Source organism: Ailuropoda melanoleuca, chromosome 8 (assembly GCF_002007445.2).
Source record: "Ailuropoda melanoleuca isolate Jingjing chromosome 8, ASM200744v2, whole genome shotgun sequence".
Taxonomy (NCBI): domain Eukaryota; kingdom Metazoa; phylum Chordata; class Mammalia; order Carnivora; family Ursidae; genus Ailuropoda; species Ailuropoda melanoleuca.
Window position 1 is genome coordinate 14,425,478 of NC_048225.1, and position 13,713 is coordinate 14,439,190.

The 13,713-nt window shown below is 48.9% G+C and overlaps 2 protein-coding genes across 11 annotated transcripts in view; both read left to right on the forward strand.

Moving 5' to 3' along the window:
• Positions 1 to 646, forward strand: part of TTC36 (tetratricopeptide repeat domain 36) — a 5,183-nt gene extending 4,537 nt beyond the window's left edge. The window contains exons 4-5 of the mRNA XM_034665626.1: positions 211 to 514; positions 642 to 646. Of these exons, the coding sequence (XP_034521517.1) occupies positions 211 to 514; positions 642 to 646 (309 nt within the window). The remainder of the gene's footprint in view (positions 1 to 210; positions 515 to 641) is intronic.
• Positions 1 to 9,113, forward strand: TMEM25 (transmembrane protein 25). Of its 10 annotated transcripts, none has more exons than XM_034665879.1 (8): positions 1 to 119; positions 642 to 735; positions 1,007 to 1,318; positions 1,980 to 2,307; positions 2,477 to 2,608; positions 3,126 to 3,226; positions 3,359 to 3,448; positions 9,001 to 9,113. In XM_034665879.1, the coding sequence occupies exons 2-8, from the start codon at positions 666 to 668 to the stop codon at positions 9,096 to 9,098; spliced, it is 1,131 nt and encodes a 376-aa protein (XP_034521770.1). In that variant the 5' UTR covers positions 1 to 119; positions 642 to 665; the 3' UTR covers positions 9,099 to 9,113. The 10 variants fall into 10 exon arrangements, with proteins under 10 accessions (XP_034521770.1, XP_034521769.1, XP_034521771.1 ...); XM_034665878.1 differs by having other exon boundaries at positions 69 to 119; positions 564 to 735; XM_034665880.1 differs by lacking the exon at positions 1 to 119 and adding an exon at positions 156 to 514.
• Positions 9,114 to 13,713: the final 4,600 nt, after the last annotated feature.

Here is a 13,713-nt window from a genome sequence, read left to right on the forward strand (position 1 = left end):
GGCGGGGCCGGCCGGGCTCGAGCGTTGATTGGCCCCGCCTGGCGCCGCCCGGCCCCGCTACGGACTGCAGCGGCCCGCAGACCTGAGCTCGCTCGTGCTGAGAGCGGGGAGGGCGCCAGGTGAGCCGCCCTGGGGTGTGGGGGGCGGGGCGGGGCTGCCGCGCGACCCCCGCCGCCCGGACCCCCGCCCCTCAGGCCCACTTCCGCCTAGTCCCGGGAGGGTGGAAAGCGGGCGTGGGGAGACAGATGGCAGGAGGAAGGGGCGAGGGAGAGACGGGCGGGGGGACGGTCCCTGTTGGGGAGGGGCATTGCGCCGCGAGTCTGCGTGTGCGCGTGCGCGCGCGTGGGTCGGGTCCGGTGCGGGCTGCGCGGGTGCGAGCGGTCTCTGCGCCTGCGGGCCGACGCCAGTTTGTCCCCGGGAGGCGGCGCCGCGTTCTGCGCCCGCACGGTGCGCGCTTGTGTGCAGGGCTGCGCTCAGGCCTTCGCGCTGGGCGTCCTTGCCTTCGCCGCTGCGGGTCAGTCTCCATTTGTGTGTCGGTGCACGGTTTATTTTTGTTTCTGGAGAGTAAACTCCTGGAGGAATTACGGAGCCCGCCTGCGGTCACCTGGCTTACATCGAGGCCCGCCCCCTTCTCTCGGCAGCCTAGGGCCTCGGCCTGAGCCGCCATGGCGCAGCCCCCAGCCCCAGCCACCCTCCCGCACACACTGCTGCTCCTGCCAGCCCTTCTGAGCTCAGGTACACCCCCGTTCACCCCTTGGCCAAGCACTTGGGGGGCAAGCCCCCCTCTCTTCTCGCACCTTGGGTTTGGGTACCCGTTTCAGGCCCCAGAGCACCAGAGCACCAGAGCTGCCCCTCACCCGCCTACTCACGGTGCAGCCAGTTCCTGGTGAGCGAATCTAGGTGCTCCTGCTCTTGGTCTGCTGCCCCTTTGTAACTGGATCTCCTGCTGGTCTCAGACCAGTTCGACCTCCCCCAGCCCTCCCTAGAACCCCCTGCTGTGTTCCAGGTTGGGGGGAATTGGCGCCAGAAATTGACGGTCAGACCTGGGCTGAGAAGGCACTTCGGGAGAACGAACGGCACGCCTTCACCTGCCGGGTGGCAGGGGGGCCTGGAACCCCCCGATTGGCCTGGTACCTGGATGGACAGCTGCAGGAAGCCAGCACCTCGAGACTGCTGAGCGTGGGCGGGGAAGCCTTCTCTGGAGGCACCAGCACCTTCACTGTTACTGCCCACAGGGCCCAGCATGAGCTTAACTGCTCCTTGCAGGACCCCCGCAGTGGCCAGTCAGCCAATGCCTCCGTCATCCTCAATGTGCAATGTGAGTGCCCCTGAGGTGGGCAGGGAGAGAGGTTCTCTGCCCAAGGACCCCCAGCAGCCACCAGGCAGGTGGTCTGATAGACCCATTAACAAACACTTAAGCACTTTGCAAATATTAGCTAACATTATCCTCAGGATAATCATATGCGTAATTATTGTTAGCCCCATTTTACGAATGAGAAAACTGAGCCATAGATTGCATAAGTAATATGTCTGCAGTCCTACAGGTAGTAAGCAGAGCCAGGATTCAAATCCAGACGTTTTGGTTCTAGTGTTGTTGTTTTTTGTTTTTTTTTTAAAAGATTTTATTTATTTATTTGACAGAGATAGTCAGCGAGAGAGGGAACACAGCAGGGGAGTGGGAGAGGAAGAAGCAGGCTCCCAGCGGAGGAGCCCAATGTGGGACTCCATCCCGCAACTCTGGGATCACGCCCTGAGCCGAAGGCAGACACTTAACGACTGCGCTACCCAGGCGCCCTGGTTCTAGTGTTTTTACCGTTAATCACTACAAAATGCTGCCTCGAGGGGAGACCCAGCCATCCTGCCTCCCCGTGCCCCCTTGAGGAGAGGTCCAAGTTCCTGGCTTCCTTCTGGGTTTGGGAAGAAAGGGCAAGGAGTATGAGGGGTGTGGTGAGAGTATATTGGCTTCTGCTTTGCACCAGTTAAACCAGAGATTGCCCAGGTCGGGGCCAAGTACCAGGAAGCTCAGGGTCCAGGCCTCCTGGTTGTCCTTTTTGCCCTGGTGCGTGCCAACCCACCTGCCAATGTGACCTGGATCGACCAGGATGGGCCAGTGACTGTCAACGCCTCCGACTTCCTGGTGCTGGATGCCCAGAACTACCCTTGGCTCACCAACCACACCGTGCAGCTGCAGCTCCGCAGCCTGGCACACAACCTCTCCGTGGTGGCCACCAACAACGTGGGTGTCACCAGCGCCTCGCTTCCGGCCCCGGGTGAGCACTGCCAGCAACTGGCCCAGCAAAGCCTCAGGTGGGTGCAGAATCAAAGTACAGAAATGGGAAGAGTAGCTGCCCTCTGAGTGAGTCTTGTGAATGAGCTGAGCCAACCACCTGGGCCAAGGAAGACAGAGTAGTACCTATGGTCTCTCAGAGTTGGGGGCCCCTGCCCACTTAGAACCTAACCAGAGGACACCTTGCAGGGCTTCTGGCCACCCGAGTGGAAGTGCCACTGCTGGGCATTGTTGTGGCTGGAGGGCTTGCCCTGGGCACCCTGGTGGGTTTCAGCACCTTGGTGGCCTGCCTGGTCTGCAGGAAAGAGAAGACGACGAAAGGTAGGGCTAAAGCAGTTGGGGGCGGGGGGAGGCTGGTGAGGGTGGCTGAGGAGCAGGGAGAAGGAGTGGGAGGAGCAGCAAGGGCAGCACGTGGGGCTAGACAGGACAGGTCATCTCTGATGAGTGGCAGAACAGGTCTTCCTGGGCATGCACGTGGGTAAAACCGGATGCACCTGAGCAGGGCTAGGCACTGGGAGCTCAGTCTGTCCCAGAGCCCAAGCTGGGCCTCGGAGAGATCCCTTGCGTGAGGGCCCTGGGTCTGAAAGGGCACAGGGGCAGATCCCAGAGTGGGTGGGCTGCCTGAGAAAGTGTGTGGTTTCTTTCTCCCCAGGCCCCTCCCGGCGCCCATCTCTGATCTCTAGGTAACTCTTCCTGGGGCTGGCTGGATGGGCTGACCTGAAATGCAGCATGGGGACAGCTGGAAACCGGGGGTCTCCCTAGTTCTGGAATGGGCCCCACAGCAGGAATCTGGGCTTGCTAGCGCTAGGGCGTATCCCCGGCTCTGTCTGCCCCATAGTGACTCCAACAACCTGAAACTCAACAACGTGCGGCTGCCACGGGAGAACATGTCCCTCCCGTCCAACCTTCAGCTCAATGACCTCACTCCGGATTCCAGAGGTACATCCTCTGTCTGCCTCTACTTGATTTTCAGAGGTTCTTCTGAGGAAAAGAGAGACCCTGGTACTTAGGAGGGGCTAGGCCCCTTCAGGCCCCTTCCTCATCCTGGGCACCACCCCCTTTGTCACCCAGCAGGGAAGCCAGCAGACCGGCAGATGGCTCAGAATAACAGCCGCCCAGAGCTGCTGGACCCGGAGCCCGGTGGCCTCCTCACCAGCCGAGGTACTGGGACATGGCCCAACCCCCCCCCCATCCCCAGCCCTTGTGCTTCTGCCAAGGGCTCTGAGTCTGCACAGGCAGAGAGGGCTCTCCCAGCTTCCAGGCAGTGAGGCTCACTGCGTTTCATGGCATCTTTGCCCCTGCAGGTTTCATCCGGCTCCCCATGCTGGGCTATATCTATCGAGTGTCCAGTGTGAGCAGTGATGAGATCTGGCTCTGAGCAGGGTGAGATGGGGGAGTGCCCTCTTGGCTTCCGGGCCCCCTCCTCCTCCTCCGAGGCTACCTCTGCCTGGCTCTGTAGCCGTTGTGAAGAGGTCATGCCCCTGCTACTTTTGCTTGCCCTCCTGGCTGGGGCACCCTCTGTGTCATCCACATGACGTCTTTCACTGGGATCTGACCCTCGGGGGCACAGGTGTCTTGGCAGAGCCACCAGCTGGACCTCAGCCCCTTGTTCTAACTCAGGTAGGGGGGCCTTCACTGTCGTGTGTGCCCCGGCAGGTGGCACCCTTTGTGCGGGTGTGTTTGCAGGTCATCGGGCATCTGAGTGTGGTAGGGCCCTGCTGGCCTGGGCCTGCTCTACCAGCACTCTTCGCACTTTGTACGGCAGGCACGGGGGCGTGCGCGGTTGGGGGGACAGGGAGGGCCCTGCATGTCTTCAGTTTCTTCCCCATGCTGTGCAGCTTTGTTCCCTCAGGGAAAATTTAGGACCCTGATAGCTGTATCAAACCAAACTGCCCTTTGCACGGGAACCAACCTCCGGCCCAGGGGCAGTGGCCAAGCACAAACCAGTCCCTTTTGCTACATGCCTCTCTGCCCTTCTCTGTCTCTGCCTCCTCTTGGGCATCATACATTATACATGGGACCTTCTCCATTTCTCCACGGGGCACTAGACTTCCCCATTGACCTAGCCCTGGCGGTCCAGGGCCTGGTGTTAGCACAAGCCAGGAGGAAAAGAGGGAGGCGGGAAGTCCAGTGGCACCCATGCAGCATGTAGCTATGCATCTTTTTCTTACAGTGTTAGCACTTTAAGAACCCCCTGGGGAGGGGTGAGTGAGGGCCCCAGAGCCCTCTCTGTGGCTTCCCCAAGTCTGGCCTTCCTCTGATTCACTGTGAGTGTCCTGAGCCCTCAGGGTTGAGAGTCTCCCTCTCAACCAGTCTCCCTCCTCCCCACCATGGGACCCCATGACCAGCCCCTGACTGCCTCATCCACAGGAAGCCGCTCTTCCTGTCCTACCCTCTGTTCCTCAGGGGATGGTCATAGTGGCATGTTATTTGACAGGGATAGAAGCTTTTAGGGGAATATGGAGAAAGAGGGGGGACCACGTACCCCAAAACAACCTAAGAACTCTTTGGAAAGCAATATGGAAATGATAGCAAATTATTATAGTGCAGAGTATATTTTTCCCTTGTTGATACCTTGTTTTATAATTTTTCTCATGTTACTGCCTAGGACAGTGCTGAGCACACAGTAAATTTAATAAACTTGACTGAGTGAATGTTACATGTCTGTTTCATTTCTTCATTTATGGTTTTAAAACGAAATCTTTAAATTGTACACAATAGAGGAAACACCTGTGTACCCTGTGTACTACTCAATTCTGTTGAATCTTCTCTCTTTACCTTGTTTGCTTCAGATCTTTTATTTTTTTAAATAAATAATGTTATTTCTTCAATTACATTGTTCTCAATGGCATTTTCCATTCAGTAGTGTCAGAGCAGAGATCCTAGCTCTCCACCCAGCGTCTGAGTCTCACTTGGCAGACACCCCATCTCAGGAGTGTGGCTAAGCCAGACTGAGCTCTTTTGTCCTGGTTAGAGGCACAGAAGGCTCAGACTAGGCTGTGATTCCTACCTGCCCCCCCCCCAAATTCTGGAGAATCGTAAGGGGAAAAAAAAAAAACCCTTAGAAGTGAGAGGAGTTTTTTGAGGGCAAATTTATATTCTTTTTTTTTTTTTTTTAAGATTTTATTTATTTATTTGACAGACAGCCAGCGAGAGAGGGAACACAAGCAGGGGGAGGGGGAGAGGAAGAAGCAGGCTCCCTGTGGAGGAGCCCGATGTGGGGCTCGATCCCAGGGCCCCAGGATCACGCCCTGACCCGAAGGCAGACGCCCAACGACTGAGCCACCCAGGCGCCCCAAAGGGCAAATTTATATTCTTTTCTGAACAACAGATCCGCTTGGATTGCATAGCTCTGGGTTTGCCGCCCACCTCCCTTCTCTCTTGTTCAGCAGGGCATTTTGCTCCATGCGAGTGGGTAACACTGCCCCAGCGTCTACTGGTTTTGCATGTAAGCTGCTTTGTGGCCCCAGAACGTTTAGAAGCCGGGGTGCCTCGCTCTGGTGACTGTCGTCCACTGTTTCCTTTGGGAGGTCCTGGAACTCCCCCTTTGATGGTTCTTTGGCAAGGCTACAAGCCCTGTGCTCCTCAGCTGCCCTCAAGGTCTTGCTTCAGCAGAAAGATGGGTTCTTCCTGGCAAATCCGTCCTCGCAAGCGTTTGCTAAGGGCTGGACTTTGAAACTAGTGTTCCAGTTCTCCCTTAGATCAGATTCCTTATTCCTTTGTTGAGTTCCAGACCCCTTGGAGAATTTGATGAAAGAAATGCAGATGAAGAACCCCCGGCTCGTTATGTAGGTCAAAACCCACCAAATTACAACTTGGGCAAACCTTGAAAACATGCTGAATGAAAGCCAAATCCAGAAGACCGTCTGTGACTCCATTTATATGAAATGCCCAAAATGGGCAAACCTGCAGAGACAGAATAGGTTAGTGGTTGCCAGGGACTGGAGGGAGGGAAGAATGGGGAATGGCTGCTTATGAATATGGGGTTTCTTTTGGGGTGATGAAAATGTTCTGGAATTAGTGGTGATCGATGCACAATGTTGTGAACAGACCAAAAGCCACTGAACTGTACACTTTACAAGGGTGAACTTTATGAAGTACAAATTATATCTCAATAAAGCTGTATTTTTTTAAAAAAAACTCTACCCCCAAGGTGGGGTTTGAACTCACGACCCGGAGATCAAGAATTTCATGTTCCACCAACTGAGCCAGCCAGGCACCCCAATAAAGCTGTAGTTATAAACAGGGGCACCTGATTGGCTCAGTTGGTTAAGCATCTGTCTTTGGCTCAGGTCATGATCCCAGGGTCCTGGGATTGAGCCTGGGATTGAGCCCTGGGACTCCCTGCATGGAAGGGAGTCTGCTTCTCCCTCTGCCTCTCCACTCCCCCCTCCCAGTTGTGCTCTTCCTCACAAAATCTTTTTCTTTTTTTTTTAAAGATTTTATTTATTTGTCAGGGAGAGCAGCAGACAGAGGGAGAAGCAGGCTCCCTGCTGAGCAGGGAGCCCAATGTGGGGCTTGATCGCAGGATCCTGGGATCATGACCTGAGCCAAAGGCAGACACTTAACAACTAAGCCCCCAGGCACCCCATAAATAAAATATTTTAAAATAACACATCAGATGGTAATTTGTACATTTCACTACAAATTTCACCTGACGAACCATAAATAAATATTGAACTTCAGTTAATTATATGTATCACAAAGTGTTTAGAAGTGCAGCGTATTGATGTCTGCAACTTCCTTTGACATGTATCAAAAAACAAGATGCGTAAGGGCACCTGTGTGGCTCAGTTAGTTAAGCTTCTGCCTTCAGCTCAGATCATGATCTCAGGGTCCCGGGATCAAACCCCACATGAGGCTTCCTGCTGAGCGGGGAGTCTGTTTCTCCCTCTCCCTCTGCCCCTCCTCACCCCCCCAGTTGTATTCCCTTTCTCACTCTGAAATTAAAAACAAAAACCAAAAAAAACCAAAGATGGATTGATGAATGGATAGAGGGATGGATATCTGAGAAAACAAATTTAAAGATTTTATTTATGGTGTGCCTGGGTGGCTCAGCCAGTTAAGCATCTGCCTTCAGCTCAGGTCATGATCCCAGAGTCCTGGGATCGAGCCCCACATTGGGCTCCTTGTTCGCTGGGAGCCTGCTTCACCCTCTGCCTGCCACCCCACTCCTTGATTGTGTGCTCGCTCGCTCTCTGACAAAATCTTTTAAGAAATAAAAAAAGTTGCAAACTAAAGATTTTATTTATTTGTCAGAGACAGCACAAGCAGGGGGAGCAGCAGGCAGAGAGAGAAGCAGGCTCCCCGCTGAGCAGGGATGCAGGACTCGATCCCAGGACCCTGGGATCATGACCTGAACTGAAAGCAGACGCTTAAGAGCCTGAGCCACATAGGCATCCCTGAGAAAACAAATTTAGCTCAAGGTTAGTTGTAGGATTTAGGTGGTAGGTATATAGGGTTCACTGTACAATTCTTCCAAAACTATTTGATAATTTTCATAATAAAATACTGAGAGGGGATTGCTGATCTAGTTCCTTCTCTGATATTTCTGAAATCCTTTTGCTCTTTCTAAGGATCATGAAGTTTTCAAGCATTTCATATGCACCTGACATGACAGTTCTCTTTCCTAGAAAAGAATACCAATTTTTAATATACTTCAGTCACCTAATCTTTAATCTTTACCCTCCAATAATAATAGGTCGCTTGTTACCTTGACCTTGAATATACAGCAGTCCAACATTTGGGGAGGCCCAGCTCAGGTTGCATTTTCCCACCTGGACTTTGTTTCCTCGAGACGCAGTTTTGGTAACGACTTGTAAAAATTAATGCTCTGCTTTGTGCGTTGCTGATGGGAAGGTAAAAAGGTGCAGCCACTGTGGAAGACAGTGTGGGAGCTCCTCGAGAAGTTAAACATGGAGTTACCAGCAATTCCACTTCTAGGTGTATTCACCAAAGAATCGAAAACAGGGACTCAAGACAGTTCTTTGTAGATAGCCCAAACTGGGAACACCCCGAATGCCCATTAACAGATACATGGATAAAGAAAATGTGGCATATATATACACAATAGAATATTATTCACCCTTTTATTTATTTTATTATTATTTTTTATTATTCAGTGTTTTAAAAAAGGAAGGAAATTTTTTGCCACATACTACACTGGAGATGAACCTTGAAAACATTATGCTGAGTGAAATAAACCAGACACAAAATGACACATTTGGTATGATTCCGCTTACCTGGTACCTAGCATAGGCAAATTCATAGAGACAGAATTCAAACGTTGGGGAGGGCGGTGTGGGGCGCGGAAGCCTGGAGTTACTGTTTAATGGGAACAAAGTTTCAATCTGAGATGATGAACAAGTTCTGAAACCAGCTGGTGGTGACTCAATGCCACTGACTGTACACGTCAAAATGGTTAAAATGACAATTGACAAGCTTCATGCTCTGTATATTTTATTTTAGAAAATTCAATTTATTTAAACTAAAAAGAAGTTCATTTCTCCCCCCCGCACCCTGCCCCATTCCCTGCCTCTTGGCAACCAGCAACCTGTTTTACTTTGATTTAAAATTTTTGATTACTGATTCAATCTCATTAGCTCTCAGTTTTTCAGACTTTCTACTTTGTCAGTCTTGGTACGTTTTATGTTTCTAAATATTTGTTCATTTCATCTGGGTTAACCAATTTGTTGTTGTTTTTCACCTTCCAGAGCAAGTCACATGGTCCAACCCACAATCAAAAGATAAGGAAGCATCCTGGGCTTATGAAGTCATGACAGGAGGGGCTGTATACCGTCCACGTGAGTGAGGAGTTATTGCCAGTAATAACCTTCCTTTTTTTTTTTTTAATCTGTTCAACTTTCTTATTGCCTGGGAGGCCCTGCATGATCTGACCTTAGCTATTTTTTTTTTTAAGCAACCTCTACTCCACTGTGGGGCTCAAACGAACGACCCCAAGATCAAGAGTCTCATAGTATACTTACTGACTTGAGCCAGCCAGGTAAGCCCCTTAGGTACTTTTTAAAAAATTGAAGTATAATTAACACACAATGGTATATTAGTTTCTGTGTACACATATTGACTTAACAATTCTATATATTACTCAATGGTTATCCAATTTGTTGGCATATAGTTGTTCATAATACTCTCTACTTTTTATTTCTGCAGAATTCATAGTATTATCCCCACATTCATTTCTGATTTTAGTTATGTGAATCTTCTTCTTCTTTTTAGACAATTTGGTTACAGCCTTTTCCATTTTTTAAACATGTTTTTATTTTTGTCTTTTTCTTTTTTTTTTTTCTTTTAAAAAGATTTTATATATTTGAGAGAGCTAAAGAGATCACAGAGGGAGAGAGAGAAGCAGACTCGCTGCTGAGCAGGGACCCAATGTGGGGCTCGGTCAACCTGAGCCGAAGGCAGACGCTTAACCGACTGAGCCACCCAGGTGCCCCTCTTTTTCTTTTTTATAGAAGTGATCTCTACAGGGACCCCTGGGTGGCTCAGTTGGTTAAGCGTCTGCCTTCGGCTCAGGTCACGTTCCCAGCATCCTGGGATCGAGCCCCACATCACATTCCCTGCTCAGCAGCAAGTCTGCTTCTCCCTCTGCCTGCAGCTCCCTGTTTGTTCGCGCGCGCTCTCTCTCTCTGACAAATAAATAAAATCTTAAAAGAAGAAGAAGAAGAAGAAATCTCTACACTCAATATGGGGCTTGAACTCACAATCCCAAGATCAAAATTTTTAAATCAATATCAACCCCTCTTCTGACTCAGCCAGCCAGCCAGCCAGGCACCTACCCCATGGCTTTTCAATTTTGTTAATCTTTTTGAAGAATCAGTTCTGGATTTTGTTGGTTTTCTTTTTCTTTTTTTTTTTTTCTTTTCTATACTTCATTTCTGTTCTAATCTTTATTATTTCCTTCCTTCTGCCAGCTTTGGGGTTAGTTTGTTCTTCTTTTTCTAGTTCCTCAGTTTATAAAGTTAGATTGTTTATGTGAGATCTTTATTTTTATTTATTTATTCATTCATTCATTCATTCATTTATATTAAATATTTATTTGAGAGAGCGTGCCTGCCCAGTGGGGGAGGGGCAGAGGGAGAGAGTCCTCAAGCAGACTTCTCACTGAGCCTGATATGATTTGGGGCTCCATCTCAGGACCCTGAGATCATGACCTGAGCTGAAACCAAGAGGCAGTGCTCAGCCAACTGAGCCCCTATTTGCGACCTTTTTTTAATGTAAATTCCCCTCTGAACACTGCTTTTGCTGTATCCTGTAAGTTTTCATTTTCATTTGTGTTTAAATACTTGCTAATTTCCCTTGTAATTTCTTATTTGACCCATTGGTTAACACTGTATTCTTTGATTTCCTCAAATTTGTGGGTTTTTCAGTTTTGTTTCTGTTACTGATTTCTGACTTCATCTCATTGTGGTCAGGGAAGATACTTTGTATGATATCTACCTTTTAAAATCTATTGAGACTTTAATTTGTGGCCTAACATATCACCTGTCCTGAAAAATGTCCCATGTGCCCCTGAGAAGTGTGCTGTTGCTGCTGGACAGGGTGCTCTGCCCATGTCTATCAGAGCTGTTTGGTTCACTGTGTTGTTTAAGCCCTTTGTTTCCTTACTTCTCTTCTATCTCATTGTTCTATCCATTATTGACAGTGAGGTATTAAAGTTTCCAGCTATTATCGTAAAACTGTCTATTTTTCCCTTCAATTGTGTCAACTTTTGCTTTATATATTCTGAGGGTCTGTTATTATGTGTGTAAATGTTTATACTTGTTATAGCTTCTTGCTGTGTTCATGTTCCTTTTGTAGGTTTCCTGATTTCATGGATGTGGAATCTGCCCATCTCTCTGTAACAGCAGTTCTCAAATTTGTCTGCATATTGAAATAATCTGAGAAGTTAGAAAAATATCGGTTTCTGTATCCTACCTGCAGAGATTGTGATTTAATTAGTCTGGTGTATTGTCTGCAAGAGGAAACCTTTCCTTTTTTTTTTTTTTTTAAGATTTTATTTATTTATTTGACAGAGAGAGAGAGAACAAGCTGGGGGAGCGGTAGAGGGAGAGGGAGAAGCAGGGTCCCCGATGAGCAGCAGCCCGATGAGGGACTCAATCCTGGGACCCTGAGAACATGACCTGAGCAGAAGGCAGACGCTTAACTGACTGAGCCACCCAGGTGACCCAAGAGGAGAAACTTTTTTTTTTTTTTAAGATTTTATTATTCATTCAACAGAGATAGAGATAGCCAGTGAGAGAAGGAACACAAGCAGGGGGAGTGGGAGAGGAAGAAGCAGGCTCATAGTGGAGGAGCCTGATGTGGGGCTCGATCCCATAACACCGGGATCACGCCCTGAGCCGAAGGCAGACGCTTAACTGCTGTGCCACCCAGGCGCCCCGAGAAGAAACTTTTCTTTAAAAGATCTCCAGTTGGGGCACCTGGCTGGCTTAGTTGGTGGAGAATATGACTCTTGATCTCAGGTTTGTGAGTTCGAGCCCCATATTGGGTGTAGAGCTCACTAAAAAAATTAAAAAGCATGATAAATAAATCAGAAAATCTCCAGTTGGGGGCACCTGAGTGGCTCAGTCAGTTAAGTGTCCAATTCTTGATTTTGACTCAGGTCATGATCTCAGGGTCTTGAGATCAAGCCCTGTGTCGGGCTCTGTGCTGGGCATTGAGCCTGCTTAAGATTCTCCCTCTCCCTCTGGTTCTCCCCTCCACCCCTACTCCTTGCGCACATGCTCTCTCTTTAAAAAAAAAAAGAAAAAAAAAGATCTCCAGTTGATTCTAATGTGCAACCAAGTTTGAGAACTGGTCTATGAATATTACTAATTTTTTCCCCTTAGCTTACCTGCTTTGTTTCTATGATTTGCTTTGTTCTGCCAGTTTTAGTCTCTATTTTTCTGGCTTTCTTCAAAGCCCGGTGATCTCTGACTGTACATTCATATTTAAAATGAGAGTCGCAAACAGGTGTACACGCACGAGAATGAGATAACCGGAAAGCTGATTGGAAGCTGATGGGGAGATAGGGACCTGGACATATGCTTAAAGACTCCATGTCAGTATCTAAAGGTCTTTTCTCTTTGGCTGATCAGTTTGCTGAGAGGACTCATCCAATATTCTGCTTTGAAGGTAAAATAAGCATGGGAAAGGGCTGAGGGTCTCATTGCTCACTCCTATTTATCCACTTTTAAATATGGCCACTTACTGCTGTCCTCATAGTTGCATAGGTGTTCTCATGTCCAGAGCCTCCCTGGTTCAAAGGTAACTATCTTCTGTGGGGATAGGAAGGTGGGTGGCACAGATGGGGACATTTCTGGGGATCTAAGCCTTCTACACACCTTCAACCAGTTCTCCTGTTTTCAGCCCCACCGTGCATGCACGCCATCAGAAATATCTGGCAGTTTCAATCCCTGATCCTTCCCCGGGTTCTGCAGTGTGACGTTTCTCACTTCTTACCGGTTTCTCTGTCTCTCTCTTCTGTAGGCACATTTCAGGCTCCCTCTACCCCACTAAATCAGTTAGCACTTATCCAGCTTCCAAAATTGTTGCTGCCTAGTCTTCCGTCATTTTCTTTCCTATTATCTATCCGTGCTGGTCTATATCTTTTTCAAAATTATTATTATTTTACTGTCATTGTATAGGGTTAAAGGAGGGAGTGATATGTAAATATGGCGTTCAGTGTTTATTTCCAAATGTTGAGAGCCTAGGATCAGCAGAGAAGGTGAGGGACACTTCCAGCAAGGAAAATAGTCTGCATAAAAGTTTAGTTAGAAGAGGACTTCCTGAATCATGGGTAGAGCACAGCAAGCAGATTGGTTTTGCTGTTTGCCCTGGGGGATACGGAAAATGAGGACCTCCGGGTAGGGAGAAAGTAGCCAAATGCAGTCTTAAGAGGTCTAGTTGAAAATTTATACTTAGTAACATTAATTACTACCTATTACATTTTGGGGCACTTAATCTTTTCACATAATTTTACCCACGGGACAAGCCTAACAGTTAATTAGTGTTTATTGTAACCGTTTCATAGCTTGGTTAACTGAGGAATAGAAGTTACTGGATTTTTTCTAGGGCCACAGAGCAAGGAGCTAGAAGGGAGTAAGCACAGGTGTTGAGGCAGAGAGAGGGGCACAGGGCGAGCAGTGTCGGTGACGGTCACCGGACGGCCGCTCTGCGTGCGCTGGGGCAGCGAGGTGGGCTAAGGCCGCTGGTTAGAGGTGACTTCAGCAGGAAGTACCCTTGTTCCGTGCTATTTGCAGATTCTGCCTTTGCGAATCCACTTCCTCACTGAGATATGTTTGCTATCCCAAATCAGTACTTGCAGTGTTTTCACAGTTCTTTGCAGACATGCTCAGAGCAGTGAAAAATTTAAGTCACCCGACACTTACCTTTCCTGCGGAGGCTGAAAAGGGGACATTCTG